At 52.7% G+C, this 20,505-nt stretch overlaps 1 protein-coding gene across 1 annotated transcript; it reads left to right on the top strand.

Moving 5' to 3' along the window:
• Positions 1-339: 339 nt before the first annotated feature.
• Positions 340-17,294, top strand: Rasgrp2 (RAS guanyl releasing protein 2). Its single transcript, XM_042054422.1, is given in 25 exon segments — positions 340-1,089; positions 1,091-1,135; positions 1,197-1,257; positions 2,239-2,310; positions 2,313-2,334; positions 2,337-2,368; positions 2,980-3,006; positions 3,008-3,087; positions 3,507-3,569; positions 3,921-4,052; positions 4,840-4,864; positions 4,867-4,899; positions 4,902-4,994; positions 5,182-5,205; positions 5,207-5,356; positions 5,455-5,571; positions 8,373-8,654; positions 9,107-9,184; positions 9,400-9,522; positions 9,772-9,887; positions 15,144-15,285; positions 15,495-15,531; positions 15,914-16,090; positions 16,871-16,933; positions 17,104-17,294. Coding segments are annotated over 24 exon segments (2,229 nt in total). The 5' UTR covers positions 340-850; the 3' UTR covers positions 16,930-16,933; positions 17,104-17,294.
• Positions 17,295-20,505: the final 3,211 nt, after the last annotated feature.

Here is a 20,505-nt window from a genome sequence, read left to right on the forward strand (position 1 = left end):
GGAACCCGGGCCGGGGGGCTGGGCGGGGCGCCCCTTCCCCACCGCAGTCCGCTTCCTGCCCCTCCCGGCTTCCTCCGTGCAACACCCAGGCGGGGCGCAGAGCCTGGGGGTGTCGTGGTGGGGGAGGGCTGCCGCACGACACCCCACGCCACCAGTGGCGCAGCCCCCCGCCCGCAGCTACGCGCTCTGGGGTGGCAGGGGAGGGGTTAAGCTGCTGCAGGGCCCAACGCGCGCGGGCCGAGAGGGGGAGTCCCCAGTGGCGAAGGCGCGGCGCGGGGCGCAGGGGCGGGGAGGGGGCGGGGCGGCGGGGCGCTGGGCCGTGGCGCGGAGAGCGGGTTGGAGCCGCAGCCGCAGCGAGGCCGGCGGGCGGGAGCGCACCCAGGTGGCGCGGGCCGGGCAGGGTGCGGGCTCCGCGCTGCGGGTCCCAAGAGTGAGTGAGCGAGCACGCGCGCGCGGGCGAGGCGTGGGACACAGAGGGCGTGGTCCCTTGGGATCCCCTAGAGGCAGGCCGGCGGGGACTGCGGGTGGGTGGAGAATTTGCGGGCCGGGTCCTGGGTAGGACAGAGCTTACTGAGGGGCTAAAGCACTTAGAGCCACCCGCGGGAGGGGGAAGTCGGTGGTATACCGGTGCTAGCCTGACACGTCTCTACCAGGCCCTCCCGTGCAAGTCCCCATTTGACAGATGGGAAAATTGAGGTTTAAAGAGGCCAAATGATTCTCAAGGTCACCCGGCTAGGAAGCAATAGAGTCACGAGGGAATGGCTCTGAGAAGTCCTCGGAAGGACTGCCTAATGTGGGGGAGTTTGTGTGTGTAGGGCGAGGTCCCCTTTCCTTTGGGCAAGGCTCTGGCATGGTCCAAGAGTGTGAGGAACCCCAGCCGCTGGGGCTGCTTGTCCTGGAGCATGGTAGAAGGGGGAGGGGCGGCGGAATGGGTGTGTGCGCAACCACGGGGGTATGTGCATGTGTGTGGGAGTGTGCATGGGTGGAGATGCACAGTTTTTGCGTGTGTGCACACGTGTGCAGATGTCACAGCTACTGTGGCCTAGGGATCAGAGGCTGGGCTGGTTCAAGTGAACAGACGGTCTGGGAGAAGAACTGCGTGCGGTTTGGATTCTGGAGTAACGGACCTGGGTATGTGTGGTTGAGGCTTTTCATTGCAGGTGTGCATGGGGTGTGGGTGCCATTGTGTGTGACAGGACGGGAGTGTCTGTGACTGGTGTGTGTGAGATGGGCCCTCTTGCTCTTAATGTAGGTCATGTAAGTTACGGCCTCCGGTAGATAACTTGTCTAGAGAATGGGTGTTTGTCCCTGTATGGGTGCTTATAGTCCTCGCGGGTGACCAGGGTTACTTAATGGTGTCATGCAGGCCATGGCACCCCCATGGCGCTAGCGGCCCCTTCTGGGCACTCTACTTGGTGCTCTCACACACAATTTAACTATGCAGCAGGGTGGGTGGGAGGTCAGGAGCCCAGGCTGGGGAGATACATGGCAATTCTGGAGGGGCTGAGCCGGCACCCCTGGGACCTTCGTGCATGTGGCTTAGGAGCCCGCGGTTCCCAGGCTCTGGCTTCCCACTGACACCTCCCAGCCGCAGTGGGCTACCCTCACCCCCGCCCCAAGAATGTTCTTCTCCACTCCGGTCCTCCTCCCCAAGGGCAGGCCCCTGGGGGATGCTACCACCCCGCCTCCCACTCGCGGGGAGCCTAGGAGGGGGCGATGTGGGCAGGACGCCTGGGTTCTCTCCTCCCTCCTCCCATCCTAGGGTGAAATTCCTCCGAGGTCCCCTCAGGCACTGGGTTCCCAAAATAACCCTGCGGGGGAAGGGAGGCTGTTAAGGGAGGGGAAGCGGGAGGAGCACAGAACCAAGCTGCGGGGTGCTGCAGGTGCCTGTGGGGTGCTGCAGGTGCCTGTGTGGTGCAAGCACTAGGAGAGCAGGGCCCGCTAGGAGGCTTGAGGCAGCATCTAACCCCTGGGGTCCTAGCTCGTCCCTAATTCTAGTAGAGTCCTTCTACCTTCCCGCGACTCTGCGGGTGGGCCGGAAGCCTCTCGGCTAGTCCATTTCCCAACTAGCGGGTTGCACCATCCCAGGGCAGGACCGTTTAACCCCGGGAGTGGCAGCAGTAGACAACTCCGCCCCTGCCCAGCAGGGGGCGTGCCTGCTCCGCCCGTTCCTTTGCGCCCGGACGCTCCCCCGGTGCCTCCGCTAACTCCACTCTGTTTCTCCCAGGACAAGGGTAGGGTTCGAGCCTCGTGGGCAGCAATAGCCTTGGGTCCAGCCCTCCGGCACCGGCGGCCATGGCGAGCACTCTTGGACTTTGGACAAGGGTTGCACCGTAGAGAGCTGCTCCGAGGCTGCATCGAAGCCTTGGTGAGGTGCCTGCCAGCACGAAGGGGCACACCCTGAAAGCAGACCCCCTGGCCAGGACCTACCCAGGCTCCCTCCCATCGTGCAGTCCAACTTAACGAAAGCCCCTCTTCTTTGCAGAGGGGTACCCCAAATATACCTTTTATCCATACGGCAGGGAATTGGGGAGCTGGGGAGCTCCCAACTCTGACCTGGGAGGGGCATTATCTGTTTCCCTGGGGGATCCGGAGGAACTCTATCTCTAGCCTGGGAACTGTTTCGGTATGATGGGGGTTGGTTTATCTGGTGAAGGGGTGCCCCTTCCCCACAGCACTCAGGAAATGACCTCTGGATTCTTGACCCCGCCGGGAACCAAGGCTCCTTCCGCCCCAGCTGGTTCCCCTCCGGACTATGGGCTTGCTCCAAGCCTCCCCTCCTCCAGCTCCTGGATCCTTGTAGTACCCCTTGCCACACCCAAACTTCTTTCTCAACTTCGACCTCCAGGTTCTGGAGTGCTGGGAAAAGCAGTAGATGGGCGGGGGTCAGGAGTGCAGACCAGGGGACCTGACACCAGACTAGGCTTGCCAGCTGAGTCTCCCGACCAAGGGTCACTACCCTCTCTTTGACTTTTGGAGCAAGATGACTCCGGAAAGGTGCGAGATCCCGCAGCTAGTGCGCATGTTTCTCATGATGCACCCCTGGTACATACCTTCCTCTCAGCTGGCTGCGAAACTGCTCCACTTATATCCTTGGCGGGAATGGCTGAGGCCCGGGGTGTTGGTTCACGAGCCCATCCTGCTTAGCTTGCTCAGGGCCTTAGCGGAGGCTGTCTAGTCTCCTAGGGCTTTACCTTGTGCCTAGCTGAGGTCTTGGTCTCCTCTGTGACTAGGCCTTGCCCTCACTTTCCCCTAAGGTCTTGGATCTGCCCCTGCTCTGTCCAGTCCTCTTGCCCTTCTTTAAGGCTAAATCCTCCTCTCCACCTATGGTGGAGTCCAGCCCTCTACCTCCATCAATGGCTGCTCCCACAGTGTTCATCCCCTCTCCCTGAATCCTCTTGGAACCCAGGCTTTGCCTAGAGCCCCACACTCAGGGTACTCAGGTCCCGCTCTCTGCTCCGGTTCCTAGCCTTAGGTTCTGTGCTGTTGTCCTTAACTCCCCTTACCTATCAGCAATCCCGGACAGACAACTCTAATTCTCTACAGGTGAAAACGTGTCACCTAGTCAGGTGAGTCTGGGCCCTGGCCCCTCCTCTTACTGCCTTTCTCAAGCTTCAGATGGGCTGCAGGAGTGGACAGCATCCAGGGGACTGACCATGAGGGCTTGCTGGGGGACGCTGTCCAGCTGTGCTGCTGGCTTTGCTATCTTCTGCTGGTGTATGGAGTTGGTGATGAGAAGAAAAGCGTTGGAGGATGGGGGTGGGGTGGGCGGGTGTTTGAATAGAACATACTTTGAGACTCTTTACCTCGCTCTTTGGGGGTTGACACAGTCCTCATAGTTCCTTCCCTTACCCCCTTGGGGATGGCGAAGGGAGGGAGGGCCGCCCTAGGTGACTTGACTCTGCCTGCCCCTCCACCAGGTACTGGATCTCAGCATTCCCAGCAGAGTTTGACTTGAACCCAGAGCTGGCTGAGCAGATCAAAGAGCTGAAGGCTCTGTTAGACCAAGAAGGGAACCGAAGGCACAGCAGCCTCATCGACATCGAGAACGTGTGCGTGGGGTGGGGGAGCTCGGGGCACTAAGCAGCCTCCACCATATGTGCTTAATAAATGTCTGTTGAACTGAATGAGTGAGGGTCATGTCACTCTTGCTTTAAACCCCCCATGGCTCCCTGTCACCTTCAACACACCTCCAGCTATTAAGGCCCTTCGTGGCATCAGGCCAGCCTGACGTTCCTGTCCTGTCTCCCGTGGCGCTTCCCTGCATCCACACACTTCATACTGCGGCTCTTTGGGTCCCCTCGCCATTGTCTGTGTCCTGCATCCTTCCTCTCCACGGTACTCGCTCTTGTTGCCCTGTCTCCTCCATTCTCACCAGACTCAGCACGAGTGTGACGCCCCTGCCTGGTGAAGGCATAGACGCTACTCTTCCAGGGCAGAATTTGCCTTTCTTTCCTGTGTTTTCCCGAGATGCTTTGTGCAGACTCCTGCCCAGAGCCCTGGGAACATGTGTCCCACTGTTTGGTGATGGCATGTTTCTGTGTCTGTCTCCCCCGGTAGATTGTGAGCTCCTCGAGGGCAGGAACCGTGTCTTGCTCATCTCTGTACCCCAGCGCCTAGCACAGCGCCTGGCACAGAGTACGTTGTCCATCCGTGTGTTGAGTGCATGGTTAAGGGGATGTGTGAGGAGTTGCTGGGACTCGGGGATGGTAATGCTTAGGATGGTGGCCCCTGTTGTTTAGGTCCCAGCTCAGTTTGAGTGGCATGTCTGAGTATATGTGGGGTCATAGGAGGCAGGGGACACTTCCGGCACAGGGCTCACTACCCCTGCTCCCCCAGCCCCACCTACAAGTGGAAGCGGCAGGGGTGACTCAGCGGAACCCGTGGAACAGAAAAAAGACGCAAGATTGTCCCTGTTGTTTGATCACTTGGAGCCTATGGAGCTGGCAGAGCATCTCACCTACTTGGAGTATCGCTCCTTCTGCAAGATCCTGGTGTGGCCTGCAGGCTTGTGATTGGGTGCCGTGCGGGTTGAGAAGGGAGTTCCAGAAAGGGCCAAGACTTGGGAATAGGCTGGCTCTTGAGCATGGTCGGGTGGTTCCATCAATGACAGTGGGAGGGTGAGCCAGGCTTAGAGCCATGGGAGAGGTCAGCAGGGCACCTCAGTCCACCTGCCCACAGTTCCAGGACTATCACAGCTTTGTGGACCCACGGCTGCACCGTAGACAATCCCGTCCTGGAGCGATTCATCTCCCTCTTCAACAGTGTCTCACAGTGGGTCCAGCTCATGATCCTCAGCAAGCCCACAGCCACGCAGCGGGCGCTGGTCATCACACACTTCGTGCATGTGGCAGAGGTGCCCATTTTTCCGTGTACCCAGCCTCCCCGTGGTCATCAAGCCCTTCCCCTTCTCTCCAGTGACGCATTGCCTCCCCCTCCCTATTTGCCTCTCAGAAGCTGCTGCAGCTGCAGAACTTCAACACACTGATGGCTGTTGTTGGAGGCCTGAGCCACAGCTCCATCTCACGCCTCAAGGAGACCCACAGCCATGTCAGCCCTGAGACCATCAAGGTACCTGGTTCAGGAGGGGCCTGTACTTCCAGGGTTGCAGCCTGGGCACGACTGTTGTCTACAGTGGGGGAAACTGAGGCTTGGAGGAAGAAATGAGAGCTCTAAGCTGTACAACGCAAGCGACAGTGGCGGGCCCCAGGTCTGCTTGGTCCCAAAGCTAATTTCTTTTTTTAATGTGTGTATGTATGAGTATGTATAGTGTATGTGTGTGCACAAGTGCATGTGGGAGAACAAAGGTTGACATTTAGTCGCTTCCTCTGCCACTCTCTCCATTTTTAAAAAGAATTCTTATTCGTTTATTTTATTGATGGGTATGTGTGCATGCCATGTATGTTCATGTGCCCGTGGAGACCAGGTGGATTCTTTGGAGCTGGAGTCGCATGCAGGTGTGAGCTACCTGACCTGGGTACTGGAAACAGAACTCTGGCTTTCTGGAAGCTCAGCAACCTTAACCTCTGCGCCGCTTCTCCAGCCCCATTTTTTCTTGAGATAGGGTCTTTTTCTGGACCCAGAACTCACCAGCTGGCTAGACCAACTGGCCAGTGAGCTCCAATGGTCTGTTTTTCTCCATCACTGAGTGTTTTGGTTATAGCCTGACTTTTATGTGGGTGCCAGGGATCCACACTTGGGTCTTCATGCTTTCCTGAGGGGCCATCTCCCCAGTGACCACCTCATGAGACCCTGTCTCAGAAAAAACAATAATTATAAAAGAGCAAAAATCACTATGTAGTTTTAAAAGTACACTGGGGTCTGGAGAGATGGCTCAGTGGTTAAAAGTACTTGCTCTTGCAGAGGACCCAGGTTCAATACCTAGCACCCACAAGCTGGCCCAGGCATGCTGTGATGCAGAACAGCCCACATGCATAGAATAAAATAATTTTCTTTTGTTTTTCCAAGGCAGAGTTTCTCTGTATGGCCCTGGCTATACTGAAACTTACTCTGTAGACGAGGCTGGCCTTGAACTCAGAGATCCACCTGCCTCTGCCTCCCAAGTGCTGGGATTAAAGGCGTGCAGCACTATTGCCCAGCATTAAATCTTAAAAAAAATAAGGAAATGAAGACTGTTGACTGGAGTGTGCTGAGGGGTAGTGTGCACTGGACTCTGACCGAGCACTAAGTCTAAACAAACAAGAGCCCAGAAAACATGCTTCCCCTTAAAGGATGATACAGTGACCCCTGCCCAAGTATTGGGTCAGGGTCGGGGCCTCCATGATGAGGGCTTTCCTTTGCTTCCTAGCTTTAGTGTTTGCGCATCCCATTTTGTTGCTCTGAGTAGGAGGAGCACATGTGATTTTTTTCTGTCTGGAGAGGCCTTCCATCCTGTTGTGTGGGGCAATTGCTCATTTTCGTTGTCCCATGTTATTGTTAAGTCTGTCCTAATTTAGTATTTGTTGTATTGTTGTATTCTTTTTTATATATGAATTCATTTGGTGTATGTGTGCTCATATGTGGGTGTATGTGTGCTCATATGTGGGTGTATGTGTGCTCATATGTGGGTGTATGTGTGTTCATATGTGGGTGTATGTGTGCTCATATGTGGGTATATGTGTGCTCATATGTGGGTGTATGTGTGCTCATATGTGGGTGTGTACATGTGTCCACGCCACAGCTCTTGGGTGGAGCTCAGAGGGCAAGCGGCAGGGGTCTGTTCTCTCTCTTTACCACACAGACCTTGGAGATTAAGCCCAGGTCCTCGGTGGCAAGCCTTTACCCACTCAGCCATTTTGCCAGCCTCTTCTCTCTCTTTTCTTCTGTCTCTCTTTTCCTCCCTCTCTCTCTTTTTATTTCTTTTTTGATTCAAGGTTTCACTGTGTAGTTCTGGTAGTCCTAGAAATCCCTACGTAGACCAGGCTGGCCTCGAACCTGCAGAGATCTGCCTGCCTCTGTCTGTCTCCTGAGTGCACTTCCACGGGGTTTGTTTTTGAGATTGGGTCTCATATTCTAGGCTGTCCTTGAATTTGGGGTGTGGCCAAGGATGACCTTGCACTCTTGATCTCTTGCCTCTGCCTCTTGTCAGAGACAAATACCCCCACACCTGGTTTATGGGGGTTCTAGGAATCAAATCCAGAGCCTTATGCATAATAGACAAGCACTATACCAACAGAACTGCACCCATTTCTCAAGCTTTTTTTTTTTTGTGTGTGGGACCCCTACCACTGCTTTTTTTTCTAGAGGCAAGGTTTCTCTGTGCAGCCCGGGCTTGTCCTGGAAACTCGCTCTGTAGACCAGGCGGCCTCAAACTCACAGAGATCCCTCTGCCTCTGCTTCCCAAGTGCTGGAATTAAAGGTGTACATCACCATCGCCCTGCTGACCTCAACCACTTTTTGAGACAAGGTTTTGTATAATACTGGCTAGCTTAGAACTCACTGTGTAGATGGGGCTGGTTTTGAATATACAAATTCAAGCCCACAGTGATCCTCCTGCATCTGCCTTCCCACTGCTGCAATTCTGGGTTTATGTGACCATACTCAGTTTAAGGTTTTCCCACTATTTACCACCACCAGACACGCTGTGTAATAACATCCTTCTTGGTCAATAGATCTGTGCTTAAATGTTGATAACCCGTGCTCAGCCCTGGGTGCGTGTAAGGTAGCTGGTCGTAATTGTTTCCTTGGACTCCTAACTTAAGAGCTCTGACCCCTGAAGTTTGAGAGAGCAGTACTGGGTGGGAGTCAGTAAGGAAGGTGTGACATTTCTGCCTACCTTGACCTCATCCTCCTCCATTCCCACAGTTCTAGGGCTGAGGTAGGAGGACGGTTGAGTGGTATGTGTGAGTGACGCTCTGATCTCCCCTCCCCAGCTCTGGGAAGGCCTGACGGAATTAGTGACAGCCACCGGCAACTACAGCAACTACCGGCGTAGGCTGGCGGCCTGCGTGGGCTTCCGCTTCCCTATCCTGGGTGTGCACCTCAAGGATCTGGTGGCCTTGCAGCTGGCGCTGCCTGACTGGCTGGACCCGGGTAGGACCAGGCTCAATGGAGCCAAGATGAGGCAACTTTTTAGCATTCTGGAGGAGCTGGCCATGGTGACCAGCCTGCGACCACCAGTGCAAGCCAACCCTGACTTGCTGAGTCTACTCACGGTGAGGGAGTGGGCACAATGTCCTGTGTTTGCATTTGCTATGGTTGTGGGCTTGCTGGGTTCAGAAGGAGCTGAAGTTTAGCCTGGGCTCTGGGGTTTGCACTGAACTCTGAGGTTTGCACTGAACTCTGAGGTTTGCACTGAACTCTGAGGTGGTTCTAGGAGGTCTCTTTGCTTGAGCCTCCAAAGTGTTTGGATCACAGGGACATGCCTGCTTTAGGCAAAGGTTCTGACTCCAGTCTTGGGCTGATATTTGGCAGTGCATTATTTTTAAAGCCTTGCTCTGTGGGCCGGCTGGCATGGAGGTGTTTTGGGATATCTTCCTAAGCTGGCCTTTGTCCTGAGTTTAGCTTTCACATCAGGCAGACTGGCAGTCCTGGGGTCCTAGATTTGTAGCTTTTGTGTAAGAGGGGAGCAGGACCATGAGGGTATGACAAGTCCTATGTGTCTCAGGTGTCCCTGGATCAGTATCAGACGGAGGATGAGCTGTACCAGCTCTCCCTGCAGCGTGAGCCACGTTCCAAGTCTTCGGTAAGGGAGCCCCTCACCCTTCACTTTGCACTTGAGGATTCTAGGGTGCAAGGACAGAAAGAACATTCCCCATACGCTGCACCCACCTACTTGCTTGACAGGGCATCCTGGGGGTGGGGGTGGGGCTGGCTTTGGGCAGGCTCTTTCTTTCTGTTTATTGGAGCCTTAGGTTCATTCCCATTCTGGCCCTGGCTCAGACCTGACCGTTTCCACAGCCAACCAGCCCGACCAGCTGCACCCCGCCTCCCCGACCTCCTGTGCTAGAAGAGTGGACCTCAGTTGCCAAGCCTAAGCTGGACCAGGCCTTGGTGGCAGAGCACATTGAGAAGATGGTGGAGGTGAGCGGCCTGGAGGCCAAGGGAACCTGCTGGGAGCAGGGCTCTGTGAAGCAATGTTTCTCCAGCGCCTTGCCCCGGGAGCCACCGTTAGTGCCATATCTGATGGCCAGTGCTCTGGTTGTCCCCAGGAGGCACAGAGCACAGCACACTAGCTGCATTGTGGGCTGGGGAGGCAGGGCTGAAAAGGGACATGGGCTCAGATGCTCCTTTTAATTCGCCCTTCTCCTGGCCTCGTGTGCTCCTCTGCAGTCTGTGTTCCGGAACTTTGACGTTGACGGGGACGGGCACATCTCCCAGGAGGAGTTCCAGATCATCCGGGGCAACTTCCCTTATCTCAGCGCCTTTGGGGACCTGGACCAGAACCAGTGAGGAGGACTAGAGCCTGGGGGGGCAGGGTAGAGGGAAGGCATCAACCCACTTCCCCTTGGGTGTGCAGAGAGCAAGGCCTTGCCTGGGAAGCTGTGGCTGTGATGTTTTGGGGTGGGAGGAAGCTGCCAGCCATGGAGGGATAGTGTTACCTTGCTAGTTTGGACAGATGGGGAGCCCCACCTGAGCCTTGCAAAGAGAACACTATTTTATTTGTGGAGCTCACAGCTGCCAACAGTGTGGGGAAGTTGAGCCCCTGGGTAGCTGGCTTTAATGAACAGTAAGAAAGGCCGTAATTAGCAGCACCCACTTGCTTATCCACAATTCATATGCTGACAATTTGGAAAGAAAAATCTGGGTACTCTGAAGCAGGTTAAATGTGCCTCTCCAAACCATGTTTATGCCCACTTTTTGCTGAGATGACAACAACCCCAGTCAAAATTTACAGTCCATCCCAGGTTGATTTATTTTTAAATGTACCCTGTATTTAAAAATATGTGGGTTTGGGGGCTGGGAATGTGTCTCAGTTGGTAGAGTGTCTGCCTCAACATGCAAGAAGCCCTGGGTTTCATCTTTAGTATAACGGGGTGTAGAGACACTCTCCTAAAGTCCCTAGCATTTGGGAGGTGGAAAGCAAGGGCAGTCAAAAGCTCAAAATCATCTTCAACTACATAGCAATTTTGAAGCTAGCCTGGGCTACATGAGGCTATCTGTCTGAAAAAAAAAGTTTATTATTTTTGTTCCCACATTACAAAAATTGATGCTAAAAGCAGAATCCAGGTAGTAAAGTAAATTCCCAATGAATAAAATGTTTAAAGAAAAAAAAAAGCAAGGTCAGAGGCAGGAGGGTTTCTGTGAGTCTGTTCTACACAGAGAAACATTGTCTCAAAAAAAAAAAAAAAAAAACCTAAAGCTAAACTTCTTTTCCTCATTATGTAGCCCAGGCTAGCTTGAACTCATTATCTAGCTTAGGCTGGCCTCAAACTCAAAGTGATCCTTCCTTATTTTCTCTAGTGCTGTGATCACAAATGTGTGCCACCATGCCTGGCTGCTTTTGTCCTTTTTGGCACCCATGTAAAATGATTTTGGTATGCAATGTGTTTCATCGACAAACTAGTGGATCTGTCCCCACTGGTGGCCAGACTGCAGTAGAAGCTCCCAGTTCCATGTTTTCTCCCTGGGCTGGTGGGTGGGTTTGCTTTTGTTTTACTTCACAGAGTCTCAGCCCTAAGACTCAACCTTATATAAATTCAGCCACCCAACCTCATTATTGGGCTCCTAAAGACGGAGGAGGCTGTTTACCTGGGCTGTGTAGGTCAGCGGCAGCTCCTGGGCTTAGCGTACACAGGGCCCTGGGTCTCATCTCTAGCTCCCTCAGACTCAGAGGAGACCAGTCCCAGCTCACTGCTTCTTTTGAGTTTGTTATCCCTTCCACTTATGCTTGCTTGCTTGCTTTCTTTCTTTCTTTCTTTCTTTCTTTCTTTCTTTCTTTCTTTCTTTCTTTCTTTCTTTCTCCTCCTCCTCCTCCTCCTCCTCCTCCTCCTCCTCCTTTTTCCTCTTCTTTTTTTAAACAGTACCCAGCTGTCTCTTCTTTTTTTTTAAACAGTACGCAGCTGTCTCTCTTTTCTTTTTTCTTTTTAAGATTTTTATTTATCATGTATACAGCGTTCTTCTTGCATGTATCCTGCAGTACAGAAGAGGACACCAGATCTTATTATAGATGGTTGTGAGCCACCATGTGGTTGTGTGGTTGCTGGGAATTGAACTCAGGACCTCTAGAAGAGCAGCTAGTGCTCTTTACCTCTGAACCGTCTCTCCAACCTCTCCCCTCTCCTCCTCTTTGTCCTCTTCTGCTTTTTTGTTTTTTTTTTTTTTTTTTTTTTTTTGGTTTTTTCGAGACAGGGTTTCCCTGTAGTTTCTAGAGCCTGTCCTGGAACTAGCTCTTGTAGACCAGGCTGGCCTCGAACTCAAAGACCCGCTTGCCTCTGCCTTCCGAGTGCTGAGATTAAAGGCGTGCGCCACCACCGCCCGGCAGCTTTTTTTTTTTTAAGATTTATTTATTTATTATGTATACAACATTCCTTTCATGTATGCTTGCATGCCAGAAGAGGGCACCAGATCTCATCACAGATGGTTGTGAGCCACATGTGGTTGCTGGGAATTGAACTCAGGATCTCTGGAAGAACAGACAGTGCTCTTAACCACTGAGCCATCTCTCCAGCCCCCCCTCTTCTTTTTTTTTTAAAGTTGTTTAAGTCAAGGTTGCTCTGTGTACCAGGGCAGCCCCAGCTAACTTAACTATAGCTAGGTGTGGTGGGGAAGTCCCGATTCTCCTGCCTTGGGCTCCCCCGAAGGCCCCTGGTGGGAGGTCTGCACCAGGTGTGTGCTGCACCACGGCTTCTGAAGCTCTCTCTGTCTGGAACATGGAGATTCCTATCTCTTCAAAATCATCTGTGCATTTTAAAAGACTGTTGATTACTTTTGTTATTATTTTATTTATTTGCTTACTTTCTTTTTTGGAGACAGGGTCTTACTCTAACTTAATCTAGCTGGGAACATACTATGTAGCCCAAGCTGGCCTTACAGTCTTAGCCTCCGGAGTGCTGGGTTTCTAGGGATGACTCATCTTGGCCCACAGTTTAGTTTTTTCTGTGTTGAGTTTGAACCCAGGGCCTTATGCGTACCAGGCAAGCACTTCATCCCTGAGCCACATCCCTGGCCTGTTTGTGTGTTTGCCCTCTGCTGTGTCACACACACATCTTCCCATGTGGATTCATGTAGGAGTGCATAATTTATTTATTATTTATGTATTTAGCTATTTTGGGGTTCTGGGTACTGAACCTAGGGCTTACATATTCCAGGCAAGCATCTGCCACTGGGCTCTGGTGTCCACACTGCATCATCCTTTAGAGGATGCTCTGTGTGGCTGGCCATCCCTTCACCTGTGCCTCCTCCAACCGATGTACAGGGAGATGGTCCAGAGCTGCTCTGTGATTAATTATCTGTCCTGCTTCTGGGAAAGTATTTGTATCCACTCCTTCAGGCCAACGTTTCTGGAGGAGACATTCCTAGAAGTAGGATCAGTGGATCCAAATAAATGTACCTTCTAAGTTAGGAGAGAGAGAGAGACTGCCAACTGACCTCAGACAAGATTGAACCCTGTTGTACCCCTTCAGCCATGCCCAGGTGCCTGTGTCCCAGCCTCCTTGCCAAGAGCAGAGGCTATAATAAGCCCTAGGATTTTGCCAGTTGAGTTGGAAAATGGTGTCTTTGTTAATTTGTATTTCTCCAACCCGACTGCGGACTATCTATTCATATGTTTATTGGTCACTTATATTTCTTCTGTTAATTGTTTGTCATCCTGCTGGGTTTGTGCGTCTTCCCATTGATTTTTAGAATTTGTACTAATGGATATTAACCCCTTGATGCTGAGTATATTTGCAAATAATTTCTCAGGTCTGTCACTGATGTTGTCTTTTTCCATATAAAATTTTTTTAAAGCTTCGCGTGTTTGATATGTCAGCGTTTTCTTTGATGGCTTTTTGGATTTTTATGATATGTAGAAAAGCCCTCTGCTCAAGGTCACAAAACAATTCTCAACTCTTACTTTCATGATTTTATATATTCATCTGTGTGTCTCATTCCAGGAGAATGTGGTTTTCATGCAGCTTACATATGTCATACAAAGTCTGTCTGTCTATCATCTATCTATCTATCTATCTATCTATCTATCTATCTATCTATCTATCTATCTATCATTTTTCAAGACAGAGTTTCTCTGTGTAGCCCTGACTGTCCTGGAACTTGCGCTGTAGACCAGGCTGGCCTCAAATTTATAGAGATCCGCCTCCCAAGTGCTGGGATTAAAGGGCTGTGCCACCACTGCCTGGCTAAAGTCTATATTTCAATTTTTTAAAAAAACTTTTATTTAACTTTATTTTATGTGCATTGGTGTGAAGATATCAGATCCCTTAGAACTGAAGTAACAGACAGTTGTAAGTTGCCGTGTGGTTGCTGGGGATTGAACCTGGGTCTTTTTGGAAGAGCAGCCAGGGTTCTTAACCACTGAGTCATCTCTCCAGCCCCTCAAATTTTTTTTTTTAAATAAATCACCAGTAGTCCCATTGAGATGGAGGCTCTGCAACATCACAGCATTGAACATCAGGTTTCAAATAAAGGCCTGCTGTGGAAGTGACAGCCACCAAGAAGTAACCAAGGAGTGGGATGTGGTGGCACATGCCTGTAATTCCAGTTTCTGAGAGACTGAGGCATGAGGATGAGGAGTTCAAGGTCAGACTCCTATAGCCATTTGAGGTCAGCCTCACCTACAAGAGACTGTGTCTCAAAAAAAAGAAGCAAGCTACAATGGCTCTCTTTCTTAATCCCAGCACTTGGGAGACAGACCAGGCAGATCTCTGTGAGTTCCTGCCCAGCCTGGTCTACAGAATGAGTTCCAGGCCAGCTGGGGCTACATAATGAGAGCTTGTCTCTGAAAACAAACAAACAAAAAGCAGGGATGAGGGGGATATCTCAAATTAAAATGTAAAAAATAGAAAAATAAAGAGAAGTGGGCATTTGTATGCATGTCTTGTACCCTCAAGACCTGGGACATAAGAAGTAGGACTTTGCCCAAATGGGGATAAGGAAACTCAATCACAGTCAGATTAGTCAGCTCCAGGTCACAGGGCTGAGAAGTAGAGCTGAAGTTCGTTTTTATTGGGAGGGCAGTTTGAGACGGAGTTTCTTTACTGGAACTCACTAAGTAGACTTGGCTGGCCTTGAACTCGTTTCAAAGGCACTAACCACCGTGCTCAGCCAGAACTGGGATCTGAACTGAGAGATCTATTTCTAGAACACACTGGCACCTAAAATACATTTCCTGGATGAAAAGGGACCCTTGGGAAGCCGAGGTCTGGTGGAAACCCCAGATCACAGGCTCAGCTGCCCCGTTCTCTTCAGAGACCCCAGTCCTCAGGCGCCCTGCAGGTGTAGCCGTGTGGCGCCGAGCACACTGCGGGAACAGGTGGCGCCCAGCCTTTTTAGCGGACACCCAACTGCGAGTTCTCCCATTGTCCTGAGGAAGAAAAACTCTAGCAAATGACTTGGCCAAGCCCACACTAGTTAGTGGTAGATGCTAAGTGTCCTCTTGTTACCTGCACGAACCTTCCGGGACCTTTTTCTCCGCCCGTGGGGTTGGGGATGCCCGCTCTGGCCCCAGGGGAGGATCCAAGCTGAGGTGTCCCCACTCCCACTAGGGATGGCTGCATCAGCCGGGAGGAGATGATCTCCTACTTCCTGCGCTCCAGCTCGGTGCTGGGCGGCCGCATGGGCTTCGTACACAACTTCCAGGAGAGTAACTCGCTACGCCCGGTTGCTTGCCGCCACTGCAAAGCTCTGGTGAGCGCCCACTGCCCACACTGGCAGCGCTATCCATCCACCCCTCCAGCCCTACGTTGCGGCCCACGTCCCGCCCTTCTACTGGTCCCGCCTCCACCAGAGCGCTGCTAACCAACCCGCAAAACACCTTAGTTCCTAGACCCCAAGCCTTGTTCTCCGGACCTAGAAAACCTTAACCCCCTCCAACATGGTTTCCTCCTGTATTGCAGATTCTGGGCATCTACAAGCAGGGCCTCAAATGCAGAGGTAAGATAAAGTGGAACAAATGGCTTCGCTGCTGGACCGAGGTTTGGGGAAAGAGTTTGTGTTGGGCTAGGGATTTTTGTTTCGATGGCAGCAATTTCCAGCAAGCAAAGAACATTGTAATTAGAGAGGCATTCTGACTAACAGGAGGGGCTTGTTTTTTAAAAGGCTGTGGTGAGGCAAGCTGCCTAGAAAAGGGACTTTGGAGAGGTCATAGTCCAGTATTAAATTAACATAAAGAGAGCAACTTGGGAGGAGACTTGTAGTTTGATGGAGTGATTTCTCAGGAGCAAAGAACTCTGGGAGAAGTACAGGTCTGAAGGATGGTATGGAGAGTTTTCTGACCCATGGCCTTTGCTGGGCTCCCCCTTTTCTGCTCCCTCAGCTTGTGGTGTGAACTGTCACAAACAGTGCAAAGACCGCCTGTCAGTGGAGTGTCGCCGCAGGGCCCAGAGTGTGAGCCTGGAGGGCTCTGCGCCTTCACCCTCACCGACACATACCCACCATCGGGCCTTCAGCTTCTCCCTGCCTCGCCCAGGCAGGCGCAGCTCCCGGCCACCAGGTAAGAGGGCCCACAGAAAGTCAATGACATATAAACTTATCCTGGATGCTGGCTGGTTCAGACTTCATGATTCTTTTATTTTGGTGGGACGATAAAGAAGGGTTGGCTCCCGACTTTTTGAGGGTGACATGGAGAGAGGCCCTAATTTAATTTAATTAATTTATTTTTGAGACGGTCTTACTATATAGCTGTGGCCAGCTCTGCTTCCCAAGTACTGAGATTAAAGGTGTGCACCCCAGTTTTAAAGAAGCGTCAAGATTCCAGTTGTATGTTTCTTAGGGGATTGGAGTTCTATGAACTATTTGCATTTCTCTTTTTTTGCCTGCCATTATAAAAGTCCCTTCTCCCATAACCTCTGGGTGGTACTCTTGGGGTCTCTGTTGCTCAACGACGATTTGCCAAATAACTATTTTCCCCGAGAAGAGTCTGAACAATAAGCTAAACTGAGGTCTAAGCCAATTTGACCACAATCATTTGGGTTGCCGTAAGTCCTCAAAAATAGCAAAGAGAACACTGTTTGCAGTTGGCCTTCAGATGCGCTGGACTCTAAGACGTTTAAGCAAACTGCACAGATGTGGCTGCGGGAAGAGCCGCGGCAGAAAGAAACATAGAATAAGCCTCAAAATGGGGTCGTTTGGTCGTTCTGAGGATTGATTTTTGGAGGATGGGTCTGCTTCCAGGACGGGGAAGGGATGAGAGCCTCCTCTGATCAGAGATGGTTACTGAGGTCACAGGGACCAGGGGTGGGTTTGCAGACAACTCTCCTGTCCCTCTCCACAGAGATCCGAGAAGAGGAGGTGCAGGCAGTGGAGGACGGAGTGTTTGACATCCACTTATAAGATGGTGGGTCCCCCCTCCCTTTGCAGGCTGCCCCCAGAGTCCCCCACAGAGGGCTGGGGTAGCTTATGGAGAGGGCCTCGGAAAGGATACTTATCTCACTGGCCTGGGCAGGTGGGCTCATACTTTGACAAGGGGTCGTCTTCCTTACAATTTCTGTTTTTTTCTCTTCCCAGCTGCAACTATCAAGGACTCATTCCTGCTTTGGAGAAATGACTTGGAGCAGAGCAGGGAGCCTGGGGTTCTGGGGCAGGAGGCTGGGCTGAGGGTGGGGGTCGAGGGTGGCATGCACTGAGGTCAGGGCCAGGGCTGGCATCCCTAAGGTTGTACAGGATCTTGTGAATATTTGTATTTTCCAGATGGAATAAAAAGGCCCGAATAATTAATCTGGACACTCAGCCTACCATCCTCAGACGCTGTCCTGCTAGGGTACTACACTGTTGGGGTCCAGAATTCCATAGGCTGGACGGCTTACAATCCCATGTGCACCTGGAACCTGGGGGCAATGTGGCCTTAGGAACAGAAAAACCTCTGAACACAAAACTCTTGGGAAGGATCTAGAATGGGAGGGGGTCCTGAATCTTGGGGACTCTGAGCTTTGACACCTGTGAGTCTTTGCACCCTACAATTGCTGGGCCTGGTGCAGCTAGAGTTTTTAGCCTATAAGTAAACTCCCCTGCCTTCCACGTAACCTTTTAGGCCCTGGGTGAAGACTCCAGCGACAGAACTGGAGGGAGAGCCGAGAGCTAGGAGGGTGGGGACAGCCAGAGGCTTGGGCTGGTGTGCCTCAGGGTGGGGGCCGAGCTCCACGGTCCTGCAGCCTCTTGGCCTGGTGCTGCTGCCAGCCGGAAGGACAGCGACTTCCAGAGGAAATGCATATTGATCCTGCTTAGCTCCGGAGGTCTCTCCTAACCCAGCTTGCTCTTCCCTCCTGAGCTGGCGGCACGGAGAACTTGGGGGTGGGTGGGTGTCACCACTAACTGAGTAAGGCCAAGGCCATTTCTAAGGCTACTTTGGGACAGGAGGGTGGTCTGTGGGGGTCACCCAGAGGATCTAGAGCCTGACCAGGCTGCCCCTCTGGTCAGGAGGAACCAGAGAGCAATGCTAAGGATGGGAGTTACCTCTCCAGGTCTCCACACTGCAGCATTCCCTATGGCAGCCTTTGAACTGTTCCAAGGGCAGAGAAGGAACACCCCAACTCCCTACCTGCACGTCACCCCGTTCTGCAGAGCTGGCTGTGGCCTCAGGTTCCTTGGAGAATACACTGTCCCAGAGCCCCCGCTTCCTGCCCATCTCTAGCTTTTGACTTCACTTCACCTGGTCTCCTAGTCCTTATCTGGGCCAACCTCATTCTCCTGTCCTGTTACAAGGGTCAGCTTTAGTCTCCTGTCCCTCATGAGTCCTCTACGTTGCCTCTCCTTCTGTCCTCAGCCCCCCTCCTGCCCTCCCCCCCTCTTGAGGCTAGTCAATATCCGTTTCACGATTTGGGGGCTGAGTTGCTTATAAACCGACAGACGGCGATTGTGTTGTGAAGAGCCAGCTCGCCCTCCTGCTCTGCCAGCCCTGCCTCCCGCTGCCCTCCATCCCTGCAGCCTGGTCGGCTCCCCAGCACCCCAGCCCCTTCTGGCCTCTTCCCAGTGTGTGGTATGGCCTGGTGCTCAACTCTGCCTGTCAGGGATGATGACACCTACCTGATCTTTCCACTGTCATTCAGATGTGTCAGAGCTGGGTGTCTGGGCTTCACACAGTGTGTGTGACTGTTACTTGTGTGTGTGGGACCTGCACCTATATTTGCACGGTTTTCCCTCCCCTATGTGACCCTTATGGACTGTGTATGTGCCTAGAAGGGAGTTGCTTCCTGCTTCCCACCATGTCCACACTGGGTGGGAGACCGTATGTGAGGGTTGTATTCTGAAGTGGTAGGGCCTAGCTAGCCCTTCTTCGGGGATCTGAATAAGGAACCTCCCCCACTAGAGGAGGAGGGCAGCAAGGTTTTGTAGCAAGGACCCTCCAGTGATCCTTTCCTGCCCTTGATGAGAAAAGCTGAAGGTAGGGACAGGAGACCAGAGTCACCCTTGCTCCCTCCCACCCAGATTCAGATTCATTGTCACTGGGTCACTGCACCTGCCTTGGTCTGTTCCCTCTGCATTTTGGTGTGTGTTGGTGGTGTGTGTGGTGTGTGTGTAGCCTGCAGGAGGAGGAGCAGTGGAGGATGGGTGGGGCAGTGGGCTGTGTGGGTCCAGAGAGGCCCTGACTCAGCAGTTCCTGTTCTTCCTCCCTCAGTGGCCTTGGCTGGGGGGTGGGGTGGGGAGTGGGGGTAGGGAGGTGGGAGGGTGAGGGTGGTAACTTGAGGGTTTTTCCAAGGTCAGGGTAAGTCCCAACTCTGGGACTTGGTTCAAGAATCTCCCTTTCCAGCGCCTAGGAAACACCCTCTGCAGTAGGTCCCCTCCTATCCCCCTTACAGGCTGTCAAAAGAGGCCCTCTGGAGGGGTTGCCACACAGGGACTGACCGCTCTCTGCGAAGTACCGTTCACTGGTTAATGTGACTCCATGGGCAGGTTCCCCCTGTGAGCACCTTGGGTGTGTGTTTGCCTTTGATTGTGCAGGTTCCTGTGTGCACAAGTATGCAAGTTGTTGAGCTCAGTGTGTTTTTCCTCTGGGGACATCTCTGAAGTGCCCCTTTGTGTCTTCTGAAAATGCTGGGCACACACAAGACAGGTTTTGTGCCCATGGCTGTGTGCCCCATGTGTATCTGCATGTATTAGTGGTTGGATGTGTGTTCTTGCACATATTGCCTCTGGCTAAGGAAATGCCAACTGCCTACCAGCTGTGCAGATCACAGGCCCTGTAACAGCAATCAGGGGCCTGGAGAGAACTGGCAAAATGGTCTGCCACACACACCCACGGCCACACCCACGGCCTGCACGCTGCCTCATTGAGAAGCCCTGTGTCCAACTTAGCTAATGGTATACACACTAGGCGCTGGATTCTACCTTTTCTCGGTGGAATGAGTGAAGGTGGGTGTTCCCTTCTCGCACTCTGACACAAACACGATGATGCAGACATTCTTACTGCAGAAGACCTGCACCAAGGACCACATTCTGAAATCCACGCTAGGGGGTAGGAGCTTGAAGGGAGGATGCTATCAGCTCGCACTCAATAACCGGGTGTGAGTAACCTCAACCCAGCCGCTAACCTCCTCTCCCAGCCCAGCCTTCCACGGGGGGGGGTGGGGGGGGAGCTAGCTCCAAACTCTGGGATTCCCAGGAGTCTGGGCTGGGAAACCACAAACCCTTAGGTCTATTCTGTCTCTAGCTCAGCATTTTCCTCCCCGACCAGCTGAGTCCTTAGCTCAACCTAGTCCCCTAGCTGTTCAGTTCCGGAGGCTCCCGGCTAGAAGATGCTGGGACAGTGACGATTAGGGTCTTTGCGAGTGACTGAAAAAAGCCACTAGTCAGTCGGCGGCCCCTTCCTTGGCTCCAGGTAGTCCAGGCCAGCCCCCAGACGCAGCCAGCAGAGGGCGCTGTGACCCAGGCCCCGCTCAGGTCTTGCTCTCTCGGTGCCCCAAGTAGGGGTTC

Source organism: Arvicola amphibius, chromosome 1 (assembly GCF_903992535.2).
Source record: "Arvicola amphibius chromosome 1, mArvAmp1.2, whole genome shotgun sequence".
NCBI lineage: Eukaryota > Metazoa > Chordata > Mammalia > Rodentia > Cricetidae > Arvicola > Arvicola amphibius.